Genomic DNA, 22575 nt, shown 5'->3' with positions numbered 1-22575 from the left:
CTGGGGTTATTTTTTCGCAGGAGTAGGAGGCGAGGCAAGGGGAGAGGAGAAATTTCAAATTTCGCCTATAATATTGTGTAACATGTTGATTGATATGTGTTCAAGGTCGCAGAATTCGAATCTTGAGCTAGTTTTTAGGGTCGAGTGCTATTCAAGTATCACTGTTTGGGGAGAGAGGGGTTGTGGCCTACTGTGCCCCGTGGAAGTTGGAACAGTAATGAAATGAGCTAACTAATGATTATTTGAAACACCTTCCGCTCAAAAACACGGATGTGTATGAAAATGGCGATTTGTAGAAATCTCCCCCTCCTACCTATTAATTCCCCCATAGTGGCATTTTGGCTGTCTTTGTGGTAACTTCAGAAAAACAATTCATCTGACAATTTATTGTAGAATACAAAAATGTATTTGTAAAAAATTGAAAAACTCATGCAAGGAGAAAAAATAATAATCATCTGAGAAAACAAAGCAAAAAATCCCCAAAACATAGTACCGCCACTACAAAATACACATCTGACATCATCCTGCAGAAAAGAACACATGATATTGCCTGATTGTATAGCATGTTCTGAATTCTGATTTTATATAAAAAATTGTCAACATTGAACATCAGTGGTATAAGAAAACATTGAGATAAATAAAAACCAAATTTGGAATTTTTTACTTTCCTCATTCTACCAAAAACACCAACTCCAGATTCGAACTCTACAACCTCGAAAACATAAATCGACGTATTACACCATAATATAAGCAAAATTTGAAATCCCCCACCCATACGAACCTGCGACTCACTTTTCACCTTCACCACAAAAAATGACTCTGGATTCGAATTCTATGACCTCGAAAACATATTATTCGACATATTACACAATAATGTTGGAAAAATTCGAAATATTCCCTCTCCCCACGCCTCACCCCCCACTCCTACAAAAAAATAACTCTAAATTCGGATTCTACGACCTTGAAAACATATTATTCGACATATTACGTACACAATAATGTGTGAAAATTTTGAAATTTTCTCCTACCCACGCCTCACCCCCCACTCCTACAAAAAAAAAATAACTGCAGATTCGGATTATACGATCTCGAAAACATATCAATCGACATATTACACAATAATGTAGGGAGAATTTGGGATTGCCCCCTCCCCACGCCTCACCCCCCACTCCTACAAAAAAAAATAACTCCAGATTCGGATTCTACGACCTCGAAAACATATCATTCTACGTATTACACATCGATGAAGTCGAATCCTAATTATCAATGTTCACTTTTCTGACTTACCCCATAGCACTAATTTAGGGGGTAAGTCGGAAAAAGCGATATAAATAGGTAATGAATAATTGAAAATTTAAAAAAATTGAATACTTGGGGTTTTACATTATTGTTTTAGGAATACTTTCACTTATAATATCACTTTTACTGATCATTTCTTCTGAGGTAAAAAGCAGTTTGAAAAACACTGGTTACAATTTGAAATCAAATTCAAAACAGCAACTAAAAAAGAACCAATCAAAAGCCTGTAAAATGAAACTGGGTCGCGAAATTTTTTATGCTGTGATGAAGTAGGGGTAGTACCCTCAAGTTACCCCTGGGGAGCGCTTCGGTAGATATACGCCTCTTCAGCTAGAGCAGTTTTTCTGACTTACCCCGAATTCGGACTTCCCCCGGTGCACCTTACTTCCAATGCCTCGTGGGACAAATATCAGAATAAGATGTTAAGATTCAAGAAATGTTTCTTCCGATTGGAGAGGGGCTCATACGAAAAGACTAAACAATTTTGATAGTCCCAGGATAGTTTTGTCTCCAAATGAGATTTCAAAATTTAAACTTTTTGAAATTTTGGATTTTCTTTCTTTTGGATATTGAGAATAAATTTTTGGTGTTCTGGATATATTTTTTTTTTTCAAAAACAGTATTTTTTGACAAATTTTTAAACAAGGTACTTAAGAAAAAAAATGAAAAAAAACCATCATGAAAAATAAATTACCCGAACAAGAGGTAGGAACGACTGTCTTTTTCCAATAGATATCACCATTTCATTTATCATTCAACTAGTCAGAGAACTTACCAAAGATACTCTATATTTAAACACCAAGTACTCACATTTCCAAGTACATAAATTAAAAAACAAACGAATAAAACTCCGAGAAATTCCTTCCGTTCTAACGCTTAAAACTCAGTTTTGAATAATTCCAGCTTACAAGTACCTCAATGTCAATCACAATCACAAGGTGTCAAACACGAGAGAAGGGAAAATGGTATATTGGTGTTGACAATCACATTAGTGTTTCACGTTAGGGGTAACGTTACCTTATAACGAAGTGCTGCATGATGCTTAATGCCTTAATTGGTTGAATAAGTATATAGTGTGTATCTACCGGTGTCTGTCTACCTGTAGACGAAAATTCTCGCTTAAATTACACTCTCTTCGGTTAGGTAGGTAGGTAGGTAAACTATAGGTGAATTTAAAGTGTAATTTTGAAGAGCTTTAGAAAAAGGCTTATCGTACTTTGTGGCCTACATTTGCTTAAAGCAAACAACTTTTGTAGGCATTTTGCCATCAATTCTCGTATATAGCCTCATTTACCTATACATAAAGTTGAAAGTGTAACGTACTACGACTCCTCTATCTCAATATTATAGAGGAGTGTGTGTAGTCTGTAATTAGGAATGCAATCATTAGCGCTCCTCCAGGAGTTTTATAAAAATACCGAAAATAAATAGACAGTGTGACGACGACGAGTCGTATAGTCAATTCTCCGCAGAGTTAAACATCAAATTTTCAGGCTCTTGGGCTCTGATCAAATTATGAACAAATCAAAGGCTATTTGACCGCAATAAAAAAGCCAAACGAAACCGAAAATAGAAATGGAAAGAAAGTTATTAGCTAAAGGGCGAAAATAGATGGGGAGGGGGAGGGGTACCCAATGTCCAATACCCAGGCGACAAATCCCATTGGTACTCAGCGTGCGGCAGCTAATAGTACGACAGATGTACACATGTATTACTCGTATAGTTATATTCCACCAGCATAGAAACTACACTGCTACGACAGTAGCGCGGATATTGCGCGGGTATCGATCGAACCAAAATTTTTGTCAGCGAGTTGAATAAACTGCGCCGCTAGCGTCACTCGCCTTATTGACAAGTTTTGGGGCGCGGAGCGGAGCTGAGTGGCGCTAAAAGTTGAAACTTGGCCAGCACTGAGAGATGCAGAAAGGGAGGTGTGGGGGGGCGATGTGGCGATTAAAGTACGCACGGCTAAGACGCGACGGTTTAATGTTTGACGCTTGCAACGCTGCTACCAGCACTACCAGCATCCAGATGCAAGTTTTAATAGGCTTATTTGTCTTCTTCGTATAGGGTACTTGACCCTGTATAATTTAAAGCACGAGGTTTTTATAATTCCTACTGGGAAGCTGGAAGGGGAAATTGGATTGGGTTTTTGAGGAAAATGTTGAGAGGGGGTGGCATTTTTCGAAATGGGGGTTTTAAATTTTGAAATGGAGATTGAATGGGGAATCAAAAATGTTTGAGGTTTGAAAAAAAAATTGGTTTCAAAATATTTACGAAAAATAAAATTTGAGAAATTTTCAAAAAAAAACTCCTGGTTTCATTTTTCTGTTGGGATGATGACAAATGAAAAGAAAATTTTGTAAGTTCGTACTCATATAAGATCATTTAGTACATAGAAAAAAAGTTAGTTTAAAATTTGAGGTTCGAAAAAAATTTTGCCAAAATAAATTTTTTGAGCTTACTTGCCTTCTTTGATACTCGTATTTTACCCAGTAATTTAAAGATTAAGATTCTAAAATTCAAACACAAAACGTATGAGGAAACATTGGATTGGGATTTTCGAAAAGAAATCAGATTGCTTCAATGCTCTTATTGAAAATTGAAGATTGTCTCAAAATCAGATCCCCAATTAGGGATTGAAATGCAACTTGAACGAGGAATCGACGATACCCGGGATTTTGAAGAATTATGTTTCAAAACCGAAAATTTTCAAAAATCTACCTACTCGTTTTCCAATTTTCTAATTTTATCTAAGTATGTAAACGAAGAATGAAGAATCTCATTTGAGTTGATTTTGAAAAAAAAAACTTTACATTGCAATTTGATGTGTGGAAACAATTTTTCTGGAACTGCAATTTTTAAAAATGGGCAAAACCTATTTTTCAGTTTGAATTGAAGTAGATGTTTTTTACTCAACAAAAGTGTAAAAGATTTGATACATAATAATTAAAATTTTATTTTGGAATTTGAAAATGCTTATTTTTCAAAACTAATTTTTTTTTAATATAAATTTTCAAAATACGAGAAAAAATAATTATTCTGTGACGTAAATTTCAATCTTGAGGGCAGTGTAAATTTTTATTCTTTTTTCTCAATAATTTGAAAAAAAAGACTCACGCATTTAGCGTGAGAAGACCGCTTTTCTTCAAATAAAATTCTTTTACGAACAAATTGATTCATTTTTTTTGAAACATTTGTACAGCAATTGATCTGTTTACAATCGAAACAAATCGTTTACGAACGATTGGTGATTGAACAAAAATTGTTCAAATTCTAGGTGAATCATTCGCGAACGAATTGATTCGTATAAGTGACTCGTTCGCGAACGAATTGATTCGTATAAGTGACTCGTTCGCGAAAGAATCGATTCATTAACTCGATTTTTGGTGAATCATTTGCGAACGAATAGAATAATTTCTAGTGAATAATTCGCGAACAAATAAAATCAATTTTGGTGAATCATTCGCGAACGAATTGAATAATTTTTGGTGAATCATTCGCGAACGAATTGATTCGTATAAGTGACTCGCTCGCGAACGAATCGATTCATTAACTCGATTTTTGGTTAATTCATTCACGAACGAATTCAATCATTTTTAATGAATCATTCGCGGACGAATAAAATCACTTTTGGTGAATCATTCGCGAACGAATTGATTCATATTAGTTAATCGTTCGCGAACGAACCGATTCATTTGCTTAATTTTTGGTGAATCATTCGCGAACGAATCGATTGATTAACTCGATTTTTGGTGAATCATTCGTGAACGAATCGATTGATTAACTCGATTTTTGGTGAATCATTCAAGAACAAAATAATCAATTTTTAGTGAATCATTTCAGAACGAATTGAATAATTTTTGGCGAATCATTCGCGAACGAATTAATTCGTATAACTGACTCGTTCGCGAACAAATCGATTCATTTTACCTAATTTTTGGTGAATCATTCGCGAACAAATTGAATAATTTTCGGTGAATTATTCGCGAACGAATTGAATAATTTTTGGGGAATCAATGAATCATCCGCGAACGATTCGATTCATTTACTTGATTTTTGGTGAATCATTCACGACGAACGAATTGAATATTTTTCGATGAATCATTCGCGAACGAATTGAATAATTTTTAGCGAATCATTCGCAAACAAATTAATTTGTATAAGTGATTTGTTCGCGAACGAATCGACTCATTTGAACAATTTTTAATGAATCATTTGCGAACGAATTGATTTGTATAAGTGACTCATTCGCAAACGAATCAATTCATTCATTCACTCAATTTTTGGCGAATCAATCACGAACGAATTGAATTTTTTTTGTGAATCGTTCACGAACGAATCGATTCAACAATTTTTGTTAAATCATTCGTGAACGAATTGATTTGTGTAATTGACGCATTCGCGAACGAATCGATTCATTCACTCAATTTTTGGTGAATCAGTCACGAACGAATTGAATCATTTTTTGTGAATCATTCGCGAATGAATTCACTCATAAATTAAAGAATTGATCAATTCGTTGACGAATGTTTCTTCCAAAAAATTGACGAATTCGTTCTTGAATGATTCACAAAAAATTGAGGGTAGTATTAGTACTTTGTTGGAATCGTGCAGGTCTAGTGAGATTTCAAGTTTCATCGAAATCGAGCTATTTCAGAAATACTTACTTATTTTTGATTTTTCTGGGATTTTTTCCAGGTAATTTTATAACTAAATTTTTTGCGATTTTCAATAATTATTTCTTTTGATAAGTATTAATCTTGTGAAAATTTTAAGCAACTGTTGTCAAATTTCATTTTATTTCACTTACTTTTTTACATCTTTTTGAAAATTGATTAATTTGTGCAAGTTTTCTAAAATCTTAAATTTCATTTCATTTTGATGATATTTCATTAATTTTTTATTCATATCATTTTCAACAATACATATTATTTTAAATTTTGACTGTTTTCATGACTTGATACGGTCTTAACAAACTTTCATTCAATTTTTGTACAGATGTTTATTACGAGTTAACAAGTGTTTGAAGAGCAGAGATGAAAAATCTCTACTTTAGAAGCAAGCGGGTTCTGCGCCAGGAGGAGAAAAATTTGAACTTAGGATTGCGTTCTTCGATGGAAACTTTTTTACTGGCACTATCAGATTTGAATAAAACCAATCTAGATCGAATGATTATGTTTTGAAACCCCTCGAAATCAAAATTGTAGGTGCCAAAGTTCATTTTTGTTTTTTTTTTTGGCGAATTTTTGCAAATTTGGAGATTTTAAAAAATCGGTTATATGGCAATTTTTCAAACTGTTGTTTCTTCAAACAAAGTGAACCAAAGTGAATAATTAACGAATTTCAATGACTTTTAAGCAGGAGTTAACTCAAACATTCAGACATCTTATACAATTTTAGTCTTTTTGGGGAGAGGGGGGGGTTTATGTCATTTTAACAGGTTTTAACCATGATTTTATATACTGAATGAAGTTTTCTCGATCGTAGAGTTTCAATTTTTGATAAGTTTCAGGTATTTCCAGAAAAAGAGTGAGTGGATCTGATCTGATCTGATCTAATCACATCTTATGAAACAGTTCTATGTACTCAGGTCTAAATAGGTCTGATGAGATTCAATCAAAACGGTCTAAACAAGCCTGATCGGTTCCAATCAGATCTGATCAGATCTCTGGTAAAAGTAGGTACGTTCAGAATTTAGATAAAATGTAATCAGATCTGATGAGATTAGATTTGATCAGGCTTGATTAAATCTGATCAGACTGGTCTAATAAGATCAGATCCGGTCATTTCCTCCATCCGATTTTACTTAATCAGAGCTGATCTGGTAGGATTGAGCTGTTCAAAGTTGATTAGATCCAATAGGGAAATCCTATTGATCTGACTGATCCAAACATTGCCTGGATGAATCTAATCTGATCATGTCTGAATAATCTAATCCCATCAAATTACTGATCTGATTAGTTCTAATCAGATCTGATCGGATCCGAAGGACGTCAGTATCTGATCAGGTCTGAACAGATCTAATGCAAGCAAAACTTTGATATTATTAGATCTGATTATTGGTCTGGCTTGATCAGGTTTAGTAGGATCCATGGAATATTTGGAGATCAGTTTTGAGCCGATTGCATATTGTGGTCATCCCTTATGAGATCCAATCTTCTCCGCCTTATATATTTCAAGTTTTATGAGACGTATAAAACTGTAATACGATTTTTTTGTTGATGCTAGTAGATGAAGAATCATAATTCATCATTTAATTTTTTTTTGAATCTGTGTGCATTTCAGTGGAGGAATCCTGCAATGGAGTCTGGTGTAGAAACAGAACTGGAGGAGGAAAGCTATCACTGTCGCTGTCGGTTACACCATGTCGTTGTCGACGAGCTTCCAGAACCAGCCGCCGAAGTAGTTCAATCGGATGTCGTTCGCTTCTAGCTAGACGTAGCTCGGCCGGATTATGGTGGATCACTTGCCAAGATCCAGCTAAGGTAATTACTGCAGAAATTTGGTACTTACATTTTTAAAAAAATCCCCTTCCGGAAATAACAAATAAAAAATTTCTTCTCAGCCCTGTGTGAATCGATTTTCATAATTTTCTAATAGAACAAACGATTTCCAAAGTTGTAGCTGCCCAATCGCACTTTTCGACAACTTTTTGAAAATTTTTAACCAAAATCATTATTCTACTCTCTAGGTTGATTTTTCGATGGGGAGGGGGGAGGGTATGAAATGGTCTAAAAATCAAAATTTTGAGACCTCTGGACCCCTGCGTGATGAGCCCCGGATGTAAATAAAATTCAATGAAATTGAAAGACATGGATTTTAAAATTGAATTTTTTGGTCGAGTTTATGTGAAATGATCCTGCATTCAAGATTCTAACATTCAAGCTCAACTTTCACTCAAAATTCAACTCTAAAATGTTTTCAATTCTCCGAGCTCTATAATTCATGATTTTTTGATTTCTCGTTCGAATTTCTATTTTCAATTTAAGGAAGGAAGTAATTTAAAGGAATTCTCCAATTTTCAATACAAATATTTAAGTACTCGTTTCGCTTTGGTAGATGCATCCGCAACGTACCGATATATTTTTTCTTATTCGAGATGATGCCAGAGAAGGAAAAAACAACCGGATGAAATATTCACGAGTACACAGACTCGGGTTAATAGATACAGATACCTGCTGCCTATACACTCGTAGATTTGTTGCAACAAAATTTATACAGAAAACAGACGCGAATACTGTAAACAAGAAAGAAAAAAATTCATTACTCGGCGTTGCATTATTAATACCCACAGTGTACCTAGTACATATAGTACGTAGTAGTACAACGTCGCGGCATTCTTTTTCTTTACACGAGTGCTCTTGACATTTTTTCATCAACTTGTTTTTGCGGTGTGGTCTCGCGTCCCATCCCTGTATAGGGCATCTATACACAATGCGACGCGACGCGTACAGATAAAAGCACGCAATTATTATATTCGTACACAATTACGAGCGAGTAGGCTTATACCCCAGGCATACACTTTCGCAATATTCTCGACTATACTAACGAGTCGTAGGACCGTAGTCTCTCTCGCAAATCGAGGAAATTGGCGCGTGAAAAAACGTAATTTTTTTTATGCTTTTCTAAAGAATTTCGCGAATTGTGAAATGTTGAGTCGCGATTGTTTGAAAGAAGTGGGCCGGATTGAGTTAGAGGATTCATTATGCTGATGCAAGAAGAACGGAAACTTGGTGAGATGAAAAACAAGTCGAGTTTGTTTTCAATCCAGTGGAAAATTATTTTTGATATTTTTTTCGTCTTGTTTGGCTCGTGTAGGTTTAATTCGTCGGGTTCAGTGGAACAGAACTTTTTCAGGTCTCATGAGAACTCGTCTGTCAAAAAAATTATAATGGAAGAAAGATAAGAGTATAAGTTTTCATGTAAAGGAAAAGCTTAAAAATTAGGTACGAATGTATTTTCTAAAGTGGAGAATAAATTAAGCATAGTTTATACAAATTTACTCCCAGTTCAAGTATGTAGTAGGTGAAAGATGAACCTCAATGTTCATAATTCGGTAGTTTTGCGACGAATTATGGCCATTGGGCTACAGAAAAATAAGTAGATGTCGAAAGAATTGCATACTTAGTTCGCCGTAAATAATACGCTTCCGTATTTACGGCAAACTGAGTAGGCAATTTTATTAACACCATAAGTGGTCCCCAAACTTAACTCCATTCTTGTACACTGAAATCGAAAATCAAGTCGGATCCTTCGATTTCATTCCGATTTTTTAACGAGTTTTATTCGATGATCCGTCAGAATTTTTGCTTCAACCCTCCGGAGAGTTTGAAGGGGGAGGGTGGGGGGTAGGCCCCACCAAACTCGATTTTTTCAGAATTTGCGCATTTTTCTATAAAGCGTGGATATTTATCTGGACAGATAAAACTTCTAGATGTGGCTTTTCACACTAGGCGAGGCGTAATGAGAAGCAGTGCATGCCGTAATTAAAATTGAAATATCACTTTAACAATTTCTTGAGTTATTATATGCAATTAATTGCAGAAATTCGGACCAAAAAAAGACAAAAAGAGGACAGGGGCCAAATCAAAAGAAAAGCCGACGCCAGTTTTATTAATTTACAACCAGCAAGGAAGGATACTTAGATGCTGAATCTTCAAAATTGACAATAAAAAATATTACTTTACAATAAAATTTTCAAATATTAGAATTTTTATCACCCATTGTGTTCAAATATCTCCCTCCGTTATATTGAAAATTAATTCCTATTGCGAAGTAAATTCTGTCAAGATTCTATTGAGATAAGAATTTTTATATCAGGTACCTGCTGTGAGAATTTGGAACATTTCTTTTGTTGAAATTTAATTTCCCCGTATTTTTTATCCCCATTGTGTGACAAGTTTTTTTATTGCCTTTTAATGTATTATATTGGAGCTCCGACCAGATCGTCAGTGACCTAAAAAAAAAGTTTTGACATGGTTTTACATAGGTGTGGACTAAACAAATTTTAGCATTAGTCTCAAACAAGGTTTTTTGGCGAAGAAATCACCAGAATGTACTCATGGGCGCAGAAATTTTATTTGAATGTCTGATGACTCCTTGGCGAATTCTGGTGACTTCTTGGTGACAAATTCACCAGAAGTCACCAAGTGAGTTTTTGACTTTTTTTTAGGTGGATTGTTGGTGAAGAAATCGCCAGAATGTCCTCAAGGCTCAAGGCCCTGGAAATTTTTTTTGAAGGTCTGGTGACTCCTTGGTTACAGATTCACCCGAAGTCACCAACTGGGCTTTTCGTTTTTTTGTGGCAAAGTTTTGGAGAAAAATCACCAGATTGTCCTCATTGCTCTTGAAAATTTTTTTGAATGTCTGGTGACTCCTCGGTGAATTCTGGTGACTTTTGGTGACAAATTCAACAGAAGTCACCAAGTGAGTTTTTCACTTTTTTTTAGATGAATTGTAGGTGAAGAAATTACCAGAATGTGCTCATGACCCTGGGATTTTTTTTTTTGAATTTCTGGTGCCTCCTTGGTGAATTCTGGTGATTTCTTGGTGACAGATTCACAAGAAGTCATCAAGTGGTTTGATTATATTTTTTATGGTGAATTGTTGTTGAAGAAATCACCATCATGTCCTCATGGCTCTTGGGATTTTTTTTGAATGTCAGGTGACTCCTTGCTGAATTCTTGTGACTTCTTGGTTACAGATTCGCCAGAAGTCACCAAGTGGGTTTTTCGTTTTTTTGTGGCAAAGTTTTGAATAAAAATCACGAGAATGTCCTCATTGCTCTTGAAAATTTTTTTGAATGTCTGGTGACTCTTTGGTGAATTCTAGTGACTTTGGGGGACAGATTCACCAGACGTCACCAAGTGAATTTTTTACTTTTTTTTTGGCGAATTTCTGATGAAGAAATCGCCAGAATGTCCTCATGGCCCTTGGAATGTTTTGTGAATGTCTGGTGACTCCTTGGTGGATTCTGGTGACTTATGGTAACAGATTCACCAGGCGTCACCAAGTGGGTTTTTGACTTTTTTCAGGGGGATTCATGGTGAAAAAACCACGAGGATGTCCTCAGAGCCTTTGAAATTTTTTTGAACGCCTGGTGACTCCTTGGTGGATTCTGGTGACTTGGTAACAGATTTGCCAGGAGTCACCAAGTGGGGTTTTCATCGCTTTTTTGAAAACGTTTTGGAGAAGAAATCACTAGAATGTCCTCATTGCTCTTGAAATTTTTTTGAATGTCTGGTGACTCCCTGGTGAATTCTGGTGATTTTTGGTGACTAATTCACCAGACATCACCAAGTGAATTTTTTACTTTTTTTGGCAAATTTTTGATGAAGAAATCACCAGAATGTCCTCATGGCCCTTGGAATGTTTATTGAATGTCTGGTGACTACTTGGTGGATTCTGGTGACTTCTGATAACAGATTCCCCAGGCGTCACCAAGTGGTTTTTTGACTTTTTTTTTGGGGGGGGGGTTCATGATGAAAAAACCACGAGGAAGTCCTCAGAGCTTTTGAATTTTTTTTTGAATACCTGGTGACTCCATGGTGGATTCTGGTGACTTCTGGTGACAGATTCACCAGGAGTCACCAAGTGGGGTTTTGACTTTTTTTTAGGCGAATTTATGATGAAAAAATTAATGAGGATGTCCTCAGAGCCTTTGAAATTTTTTTTGAACACCTGGTGACTCCTTGGTGGATTCTGGTGACTTCTGGTAACAGATTCACCAGGAGTCACCAAGTGGGTTTTTCATCTGTTTTATGAAAAATTTTTGGAGAAGAAATCGCCAGAATGTCCTCATGGCCCTTGGAATGTTTATTGAATGTCTGGTGACTCCTTGGTGGATTCTGGTGACTTCTGATCACCAAGTGGGTTTTTGACTTTTTTCGGGGGGTTTCATGATGAAAAAACCACAAGGATGTCCTCAGAGGTTTTGAATTTTTTTTTGAGTACCTGGTGACTCCATGGTGGATTCTGGTTGACTTCTGGTGACAGATTCACCAGGAGTCACCAAGTGGGTTTTTGACTTTTTTTAGGCGAATTTATGATGAAAAAATGAATGAGGATGTCCTCAGAGCCTTTGAAAATTTATTGAACGCCTGGTGACTCCTTGGTGGATTCTGGTGACTTCTGGTAACAGATTCACCAGGAGTCACCAAGTGGGTTTTTCATCTCTTTTATGAAAAATTTTTGGAGAAGAAATCACCAGAATGTCCTCATGGCCCTTGGAATGTTTTTTGAATGTCTGGTGACTCCTTGGTGAATTCTGGTGACTTTTGGTGACGGATTCACCAGAAGTGATCAAATTGGTGACGCCTGGGGATTCTGTTATCAGAAGTCACCAGAATCCACCAAGTAGTCACCAGACATTCAATAAACATTCCAAGAGCCATGAGGACATTCTGGTGATTTCTTCATCAAAAATTTGCCAAAAAAAGTAAAAAATTCACTTGGTGATGTCTGGTGAATTAGTCACCAAAAATCACCAGAATTCACCAGGGAGTCACCAGACATTCAAAAACATTTCAAGAGCAATGAGGCAAAGTAAAAATTTGAGAGTAGGTAATTTTATAAATTAGATGCATTAAAAAATTTCAAAATTTTATTGTAAATTCAATTAATGAAAAATGGAAACGGGTAATGAGAAAGAGGTAGGCGATGCAGCATCGTGTCCCTAGTTTAATTCTGAACCAAAATGCCAAGTTTTGCTATGCTTATGCGATATGCTCGTGTTTCAAGTTTGTTAGAATGAATGGTACTTTTGGAAGTTGGTCGGTGGAGCGAGCAATGAATTCTTTGAGCATTCACAGCGCTTATTTCACACCAATTTTTGAAAATCTGAGCTTCTAAACAGTGGTACTGACTCTCGGAAAATTGCAATTTTGGTTCAGGATTAAACATAGAACACAATACTGCATCTCCCATATCTCTGCTGTACTGTTACTTGTATCAAAGTTATGGGTTTGGAGGAGTTGATTTTTGGTAGCCCCTCGTAGGGAAAAAATCTGAGATCTGGTCACAAGGTGAGCTTTCTCAGGTTTGGGTACGATTTCGAATCTGTACGTACGAAAAGGTATTTTTCAGCCCAAAATTTTTCAAAAACTCAGTTGAGCTACAGACAATTTCTAAAGTTGCAGCCTAATCGCACTTTTTGATCATTTTCGCACAATTCCATTCGTCATTTTTACATTTTTTTTTAGTAAATTTCAATTCACCTTGATAGAGTGAGATCTGGCATTATTGACATAGATGGTTTTTATCATAATTCCTACCTACGTGATTAAGTCAAGAAATATTCCCTAAGGTAGTAATTTTATGCCTCGCCTGGTTAGCTCAATATATCGGAGAGGTTTCAGTCATGTAGCTCATTCTTCACAGCAATAATCTCTAATTATCAATAAAACTCATATTAATTACACTAAAGTGATAATATGTTTATTGTTAATCAGAAATAATGAAATCAAATACATATTAAAAGGGTACAAAGGTCATAGAGTATAGAATAACCATAGAGTTATTTTATAATAGGTACATGCACAAGCTTATACCTTACGACGCGCGATAGTGGATTACAGAATGTGGGTAATTTATACCCTAGAAATTGCATGCAATTTCGGAATAAATGGTGAGACATACTCACCTCAGTTCACATAATGTCCGCTTCTACTGTCTCTTTCAGGGTGGCTCACTAATACTAGGCCGGTCGACAGCAATGTATTACACGAGGTACCTATTCTACGAGAAGTATCCCCGATGGCTAGCATAATCGGATGATACCCAATACGAACGCGATTAAATTCGATCGATAATTTAATTCACGAAGACGAAAAACATTTTAACCACTAAAGAAGTGGGCGATTATTGAATAAAAGGGATGAATGTCCCATAAGAGGACCTCATCTACTCGCATCTACATAAATACACTTTTTGACCAAGGAACCAGCTACGCGCCGCCGAGTCCAAGATCATCTGGAAGCTCAACTTATTTGGAAGTTCAACCCATTTTAAATACAACTAATTTGGCTCGCATCCGTGTTGCTCTATTTATACTATTTTTGGGTGCATCGGATGCGTTCTATGCGTTTGCTGCGCGCGATTACGTTATAGCTACGTAGTAGGAGTAGCACAGTAGTAGGAGTTAACACATTACCGAACTTGCAGTTTAAGGGAGTTATTAAATTAATCCTCTCTAGAGTGATGATTAATTTAATCATCGCTTAGGCGATGAAGGCATATTTCCTCATATCAACCTCATATACGTATATTGGCAAATAATTGAATGGTGAGAGGTCAGAAGGGGTAGGTTCAACCCCCTTGAGACTGGAAAATTGATCAATGGGTCATCTGATGAGAAATTAGATGTAGAGCCGCATTCGTCCTAACCATTTTTGAGCTGGACTTAATACTTTTCGATATATTGGTCAAAAACCGATTTTGGGGGGGCTAAGATCCACAAAGGGGGAGAAGTGGTCACAATACGCTAAAACTGGTTTTTGAAACTCGTATCAACATTCCATTCGACAATTTTACATTTTTTAGTGCATTTCAATTCATCTCACGTGCGTATATAGGCAAATAACTGAATAGTGAAGGGGGGAGGAGGGGGCGGGATAACATTGTTCTCCGCTCTGTACCTCAGAAAAACAAAGAAAACCACCCCCCGTACCATTTTGGAACGATTGAAGGTATTACAATCAATATTAACCATCAACATTATGGCGACCGATTTTGGGGGGCTAAGATCCACAATTTAGGGGAAAGCTCACCCGGGACCGCAAGGGACTCCTCGGATTCGTTTTCAGGCCATCAAAATGGACCAGTATATCAAAAATCAGCTTGCCACCTACAGATTCACGATACCCCCTATTTTTTGCTTAAGTTACTGGACTATTGTTACATCACGTTTTTTGACGTTCCAACCCCCTCAGCTCGGCCCCTATCAATGCTAAGAAAAAAAATGACACATTTTTGAAATCGTCGTAAAATTTTGCAACTTTTTATCTAGACTAGTTTTTGATTGCTAAATTTATTTACTGACAATATTCGTTTGAATGCGTGACTTTAAAAATTTGGAATACAAAAGTTCAACTTTGGGAACCACTGAAATGTGAGGTATCACTAAATGAGAACGGTCATGGGTAGATATTTCAAGAGTGATCCAATACGAGTTATTTGAGACCACAAGCACCCCCCTACCCCCTTTTGGTTGGGATTTATGGGCCAAAACAGATGACAACGAAGGTGCTCAATTTTCACAACTTTGGGAACCCCTGGATCGGTTTTGCAATTCGATCTCAAAAATGTAATGGTGGTTTCGGGGTCGGGAAATGATCCCCTTTCGAGGAAATATCGCGAAAAAAGTATATCTTTCCGGTCCCACTCTTTTGCGATTTTGAAACGATAGACCAACATGGTAACTGTACTATGAAGAAATCGCCAGAATGTTCTCAAGGCTCAAGGCCCTAGACATTTTTTTTGAATGTCTGATGACTCCTTGGGGAATTCTGGTGACTTGTTCGTTACAGATTTACCAGAAGTTATCAAGTGGGTTTTTCGTATTTTTTATGGCAAAAGTTTGGAGAAGTAAGCACCAGAATGTCCTCATTGCTGTTGAAAATTGTTTTGAATGTCTGGTGACTCCCTGGTGAATTCTGGTGATTTTTGGTGACAAATTCACCAGAAGTCACCAAGTGAGTTTTCGACTATTGTATGACGAATTTTCGATGAAGAAATCACCAGAATGTCCTCATGGCTCTTGGAATTTTTTTTGAATTTCTGGTGACTTCTTGGTTACAGATTCATCGGAAGTCACCAAGTGGTTTTATTGTCTTTTTTATGGTAAATTGTTGGTAAAGAAATCACCTTCAATTGCTCTTGAAAATTTTATTGAATGTCTGGTGACTCCCTGGTGAATTCTGGTGACTTTTGATGACAAATTCACCAGAAGTCACCAAGTGAGTTTTTGACCTTTTTTTTTAAGGTGAATTGTTGGTGAAAAAATTACCAGAATGTCCTCACGACTCTTGGAATTTTTTTTGAATTTCTGCTGCCTCCTTGGTGAATTCTGGCGACTTCTTGGTGACAGATTCACTAGAAGTCATCAAGTGGTTTTATTGTATTTTTTATGACGAATTTTTGATGAAGATATCATCAGAATGGCCTCATGGCCCTTTGAATTTCTTTTGAATGCCTGGTGACTCCTTGGTGAATTCTGGTGACTTTTGGTGATGGATTCACCAGAAGTGATCAAATGGTTTTATTGTTGTTTTTTTTATGGTGAATTATTGGTGAAGAAGTCGCCATTAGAGTGTCCTCAAGGCTCAAGGCCCTAGAAATATTTTTGAAAGTCTGGTGACTCCCTGGTGAATTCTGGTGACGTTCGGTGACAAATTCACCAAAAGTCACCAAGTGAGTTTTTGACCTTTTTTTAGGCGAATTCTTGGTGAAGAAATCACCAGTATGTCCTCATGGCCCTCGGAATTTTTTTTTGAATGTCTGGTGCCTCCTTGGTGAATTCTAGTGACTTCTTGGTGACAGATTCACTAGAAGCTACCAAGTTAGTTGTGTGTCTTTTTTTATTTCGTCGGGCTTTTCCTTTCTCGCGGCGTGAATTTTCTATGTTCGTCGTTCGAGGTCTGTCGTTCAATGCTGTTGTTTTAATGACCAAGATTTCGTCGTGGGATTTTCCTGTCGTGCAATTCACGTAATCTGTCGTTCAATAGAAGTTTTACCATTCTTTTCTTTGTTATTTTTAAAATAAATTTTCCTATAGTAATTTTAAATTTTGTTTTGAAATTCAGTTCAAATTTTTTTCGCAAGTTCAAATGAATTTCTTGAGATTTCGTTAGTTATTTTTTTTGTTGCTAATTTTAGATTGTTTTTTTTTTCACGATCTCAATTTCAAACTGAGCTACGCATGCTGTTGGACGCAGCTGTCTAGTTTTTTTTTTTTTTTTTTTTTTTTTTTGAATAAGTCCTACCTACTTACTTTAATCTTGAGTATAAACACGTCTAAGAAAATTGAAAACAAATTTTTTCACAGCCTACGAGAAAATCACTTAAATTCTACGTATTTAATTTGAAAAATTTGTGTACTTTTGAGAATATTAGGTGAAAAAACCCAAATACAAATTTTACCTGTTCCCAAATTCATTTTTTGATTTTTTACAAGTTTTCAAAAATGTTTAAATGGCCTCAAAATTGTATTTTTTTTAAATCTAAATTTTAAATTGTGATAGGTAGGTACATATAATTCAGTGAAAAGTTGGAATTTCGTTCATCGTTCACTAGATCACCTAAAAATTCCGATTCTTTTGTTTTATGTGTTTTTTTGCAAATTCTGGAGCCTCCACCGCAAAATCAATTTCTCCAGGAATTTCAAATATCTCCCAAACTACATACTAGAAAAATGTTTTCTTTGGCCAATATCCGGATACTTATATCAATATAACTCAAACGAAAACTATGTGCCCGAAATCTGATACTCGTTAACTCGTCAAAATTCCAGCGTTTCACTACTCAAAAAAAAAAAAAATGAAAAATACAAAACAAACGTAACATCTGCGAGGAAATAAAACATGATTGGCTACGCTTCATCGAATAGATACAAAAAGAAACCATGATAGGGCACAGGGAGGATGTTTTGAGCGGACACAGATCATCTGTCAAAAGCGAGAACAACCAGCGTTGCTGATGGTATCACGTGTGTGTGTGAGCGTATTTATGGCGTTTGATTATGCAAAACTATTGACATATTGTCCGTCTAGTTTGTCGTCTACAATAAAGTGAGAGTAGGCGTAGACGAACGCGGTATGATGCTCGTCATATGTCATATGTAGACTACCATCCATTATAAATCCTACATACATGTCTGACAAGGAAACCCCCTCTCGACGTCGTCATTTATCTCGATTCTAGAGTTTGAACGCAGCTTCGTCGCTATACACATGAAAAGAATACGTGAGAGAAAAAAAAAACGCAGCCCAAAAATTCATTTGAAAAATTTATTGGTAGAAAATCGTCATTTGCGTATAATAAAAGTGAAAAAAATTTTGAAATCTTGTCTTCTCCGAGTAAAAAAACCGTTGAAAGCTTGTCATATACCTACTCGAAACTCGTCGAAGTTTGAAAACTTTTTCGAATGCTACGTTGAAATACGTACTATAGATATATAAGCAGTATAAGCACGTATTTTATAAGCATCAGGTTGCCTGTTGCCTGATATTAAAATGAATAATTGAACGCTAATCTAATTTGCTCGCTGTCGCAATTCGCGATAATCATCGAGCATTAATGGAAAAACTACTCGGTGACCGATAAAGAAGCGACGCGCGACTCTCACTCGACTGTAATGTAAGTTTTCTTAATTGTGTTTTTGCAGTTAATCTCGGAGATAAACAGTCAAGTGGCGTTATTTCGTGATCTATTAATCCACATCGGAACAGCCAAAGACTGCCCGGAAATGAGGGAAAAAATCAGGAAATTGAGAAGAAATTGCGTAGACGCTTGTAAACATACCTGCCAATTACTTTTACCGCAAATTCGAAGGTACGATAATATAAAAAACACGCGAAGTACTCGCACTCCTATACCTATAGTAGGTTATATGGTTAGTAGTAATGTAGCTGGTTGTATGTAGACGTACCTACCTACCTTGTATTTTAGCTATACTTGAATTACCTGTAATTTTAGTTTACATAGTAGACATGACACGCGTCCCGACGTGTTCGACACAGACGAACTGTGGTGGTAGATTGTGCTTGGTCTTTATTGTTTCAAATTATAGTTTACTCGAATTACCAATCGGTATAAGTATGTACAGGGTGTCCGTAGCTCAACAGGTACCTACTTTGATGCAATCGACGTAATTCAGAGAAAACGAAACCCCTTTAATTTTAAAGATGGGCGGTACCTACTTCATCGAACCATTTTTTCAACTTCCTACAAATTAAAAAAAAAACTTGAAATTGTCATAATTTATGACAAAAAATATGAAGACATTTTTTGGTGAAATTGATGGGAATTCATTTTTTTAAAGATAATATCAGTATTCAGTATATCTTGAAACTAAATTTTATAATTTCCATCGCATCTGGGACCTCCAGCCAGGTTTTGAAATTTTTTTGTTGAAAGTTTTTGAATTCAAACGTACAAAAAAAGCTTTTGAAAATTGGACGACATATCCGAGTTTATTTGACGCTGAATTTCATTTTGGCTTTTTTTTTGTGATAATTTTTCTAAAACTAAAAAATCCAAAAATCTGCTTAGGGCTTCTGAATAACATCAATAAATTAGTGAGGTCAATGGATATGGATTTAGCATATTTGCGTCCCCGGGCAGAATACCTCCCCCTTCTCCAAAAAATCCTTATTCTGATTTTTCAATTCAGGGTTAATTCATTACTCTCGACCCTCGGATAGGTACCCTATGATGGAGGGTTCCAGTGTGGAGAGGGGGTAGGTTAAATGACATTTCAATTTTGACTCGATATTCATGTTGGGAGGCATCAAATTATGAGGAAAGTACACCTCGGTCATCACTCAAAAAAATTTCTTAACCAAATTGGGAAGGGGGATCAAAAATGTGCTCATTTATTATCACACGCACAAAAAAAATGAACACAGTTAAAAAAACATCGAATCATTTACGAACGATTGATGATTGATCAAATTGTTTAAATTCTAGGTGAATCACTTGTGAACGAATTGATTAGTATAAGTGATTCGTTCGCGAACGAATCGATCCATCAACTTAATTTTTGGTGAATCATTCACGAACGAATTGAATAATTTTTGGTGAATTATTCACGAAGGAATTGAATAATTTTTGGTGAATCAATCGCGAACGAAATGATCAATTTTTAGTGAATCGTTTGCGAACGAATCGATTCATCAACCTACGTTTTGGTGAATGATTCACGAACGAATTGAATCGTGTAGAAGTGACTCGTTCGCAAACGAATCGATTCGTCTACCAAATTTTTGGTGAATCGTTCGTGAACGAATCAATTTAATAATGTTTGGTATATCATTCACAAACGAATTAAACAATTTCTGGAGAATCATTCGCGAACGAATCGATTTATTACCTTACTTTTTGGTGAATCATTCGCGAACGAATTGATTCGTTTAAGTAGCTCGTTCGCGAACGAATCGATTCATTAAATTAATTTTTGGTTAATAATTCACAAACAAATTGAATAATTTTTGGTGAATCATTCGTGAACGAATTGAATCGTGTAAGTGAATCGTTCTCGAACGAATCGATTAATTACCTTGATTTTTGGTGAATCATTCACGAACGAATTGAATAATTTTTGGTGAATCATTTGCGAACGAATCCATTCACTAACTCAATTTTTGGTGAGGCATTCACGAACGAATTGAATGATTTTTGGTGAATCATTCGCGAACGAATCGATTTATCAACCTAATTTTTGGTGAATCATTCGCGAACAAGAATCGATTCATTACATTAATTTTTGGTGAATCGTTCGCGAACGAATTGATTCGCATAAGTGGATCGTTCGCGAACGAATCGTTTCATTAAATTATTTTTTGGTAAATCATTCACAAACAAATTGAATAATTTTTGGTGAATCATTCGCGAACGAACTGAATCCTGTAAGTGGATCGTTCGCGAAGGAATCGATTTATCAACCTAATTTTTGGTGAATCATTCACGAACGATTTGAATAATTTTTGATGAATCATTCGCGAACAAGAATCGATTCATTACATTAATTTTTGGTGAATCATTCACAAACAAATTGAATAATTTTTGGTGAATTATTCGCGAACGAACTGAATCCTGTAAGTGGATCGTTCGCGAACGAATCGATTCATTAACCTAATTTTTGGTGAATAATTCACGAACGAAATGAATCGTGTAGATTACTCGTTTGCAAACGAATCGATTCGTCAACCAAATTTTTGGCGAATCATTCACGAACGAATTGAATAATTTTTGATGAATCATTCGCGAACGAATTGAATAATTTTTGATGAATCATTCGCGAACGAATCGATTTATTATCTTAATTTTTGGTGAATCATTCGCGAACGAATTGATTCGCATAAGTGGCTCGTTCGCGAACGAATGGTTTTATTGAATTATTTTTTGGTAAATCATTCACAAACAAATTGAATAATTTTTGGTGAATCATTCGCGAACGAATTGAATCGTGTAAGTGAATCGTTTGCGAACAAATCGATTCATCAACTTAATTTTTGGTGAATCATTCACGAACGTATTGAATAATTTTTGGTGAAATATTCACGAACGAATTGAATAATTTTTGGTGAAATATTCACGAACGAATTGAATAATTTTTGGTGAATCATTCGCGAACGAATCAATTCATTAACTCAATTTTTGGTGAATCAATCGTCAACGAAATAGTCAATTTTTAGTGAATCATTTGCGAATGAATCGATTTATCAACCCAATTTTTGGCGAATAATTCACAAACGAATTGAATCGTGTAAGTGACTCGTTCGCAAAGGAATCGATTCGTCAACTTAATTTTTGGTGATTCATTCACGAACGAATTGAATAATTTTGGGCGAATCAGTCGCGAACGAATCGAATTGTATAAGTGACTCGTTCGCGAACAAATCGATTCATCAACTTGATTTTTGGTGAATCATTCACAAATGAATTGAGTAATTTTTTGTGACTCGTTCGCGAACGAATTGATTTGTTTACTTAATTTTTGGTGGATCATTCGCGAACAAATTGAATAATCTCTGGTAAATTATTCACGAACTAATTGATTTGTTTAAGTGACTCGTTCGCGAACGAATCGATTCATCAAATTAATTTTTGGTAAATGATTCGCGAACGAATTGAATAATTTTTGGTGAATCATTAGCGAACGAATTAAATCGTGTGAGTGAATCGTTCGCAAACGAATGATTCATCAATAAACTTGGAAGCTTTGAACTTTTGAAACATGAAGATGATGACGAAATGTCAGGCTAGTGGCCAAGTGGTGAAATTTAAAATTTGATCAAAATCGTTTAAAAAAGTCGGTAAGACGCAATTTTTTTCGGGGAATTTACCTATTGGTGGGAGGGGGTGTAAATTTTTTTGGGGGTGACCCTCATAGTTGGTACGTATAACATTCTGAAAAATTGCAAAAATTGGTTCACATGAAGCTGAGAAAAATTCTTATATCTATTTCACAAAATGGGGAATGTCTTGAAAATAGAGAGGGTAAGGAGTCTGGGTGTCTAGAATTTCCACGTAAAGTTTTGTCGGTGGTACCTTTCT

At 35.8% G+C, this 22575-nt stretch overlaps 1 protein-coding gene across 1 annotated transcript in view; it reads left to right on the top strand.

Annotated features, from left to right (window-relative positions):
• The first annotated feature begins 2933 nt into the window (after window positions 1-2933).
• LOC135845226 (regulator of G-protein signaling 7-binding protein-like) overlaps window positions 2934-22575 on the top strand; it is a 40783-nt gene continuing 21141 nt past the window's right edge. The window contains exons 1-3 of the mRNA XM_065363690.1: window positions 2934-2988; window positions 7588-7787; window positions 18683-18849. Of these exons, the coding sequence (XP_065219762.1) occupies window positions 2934-2988; window positions 7588-7787; window positions 18683-18849 (422 nt within the window). The remainder of the gene's footprint in view (window positions 2989-7587; window positions 7788-18682; window positions 18850-22575) is intronic.

Source organism: Planococcus citri, chromosome 4 (genome assembly GCF_950023065.1).
Source record: "Planococcus citri chromosome 4, ihPlaCitr1.1, whole genome shotgun sequence".
In the NCBI taxonomy this organism is placed as follows: domain Eukaryota; kingdom Metazoa; phylum Arthropoda; class Insecta; order Hemiptera; family Pseudococcidae; genus Planococcus; species Planococcus citri.
The sequence above is the reverse complement of the archived record's forward strand: the minus strand, read 5'-3'. Positions and strand labels throughout refer to the sequence as shown.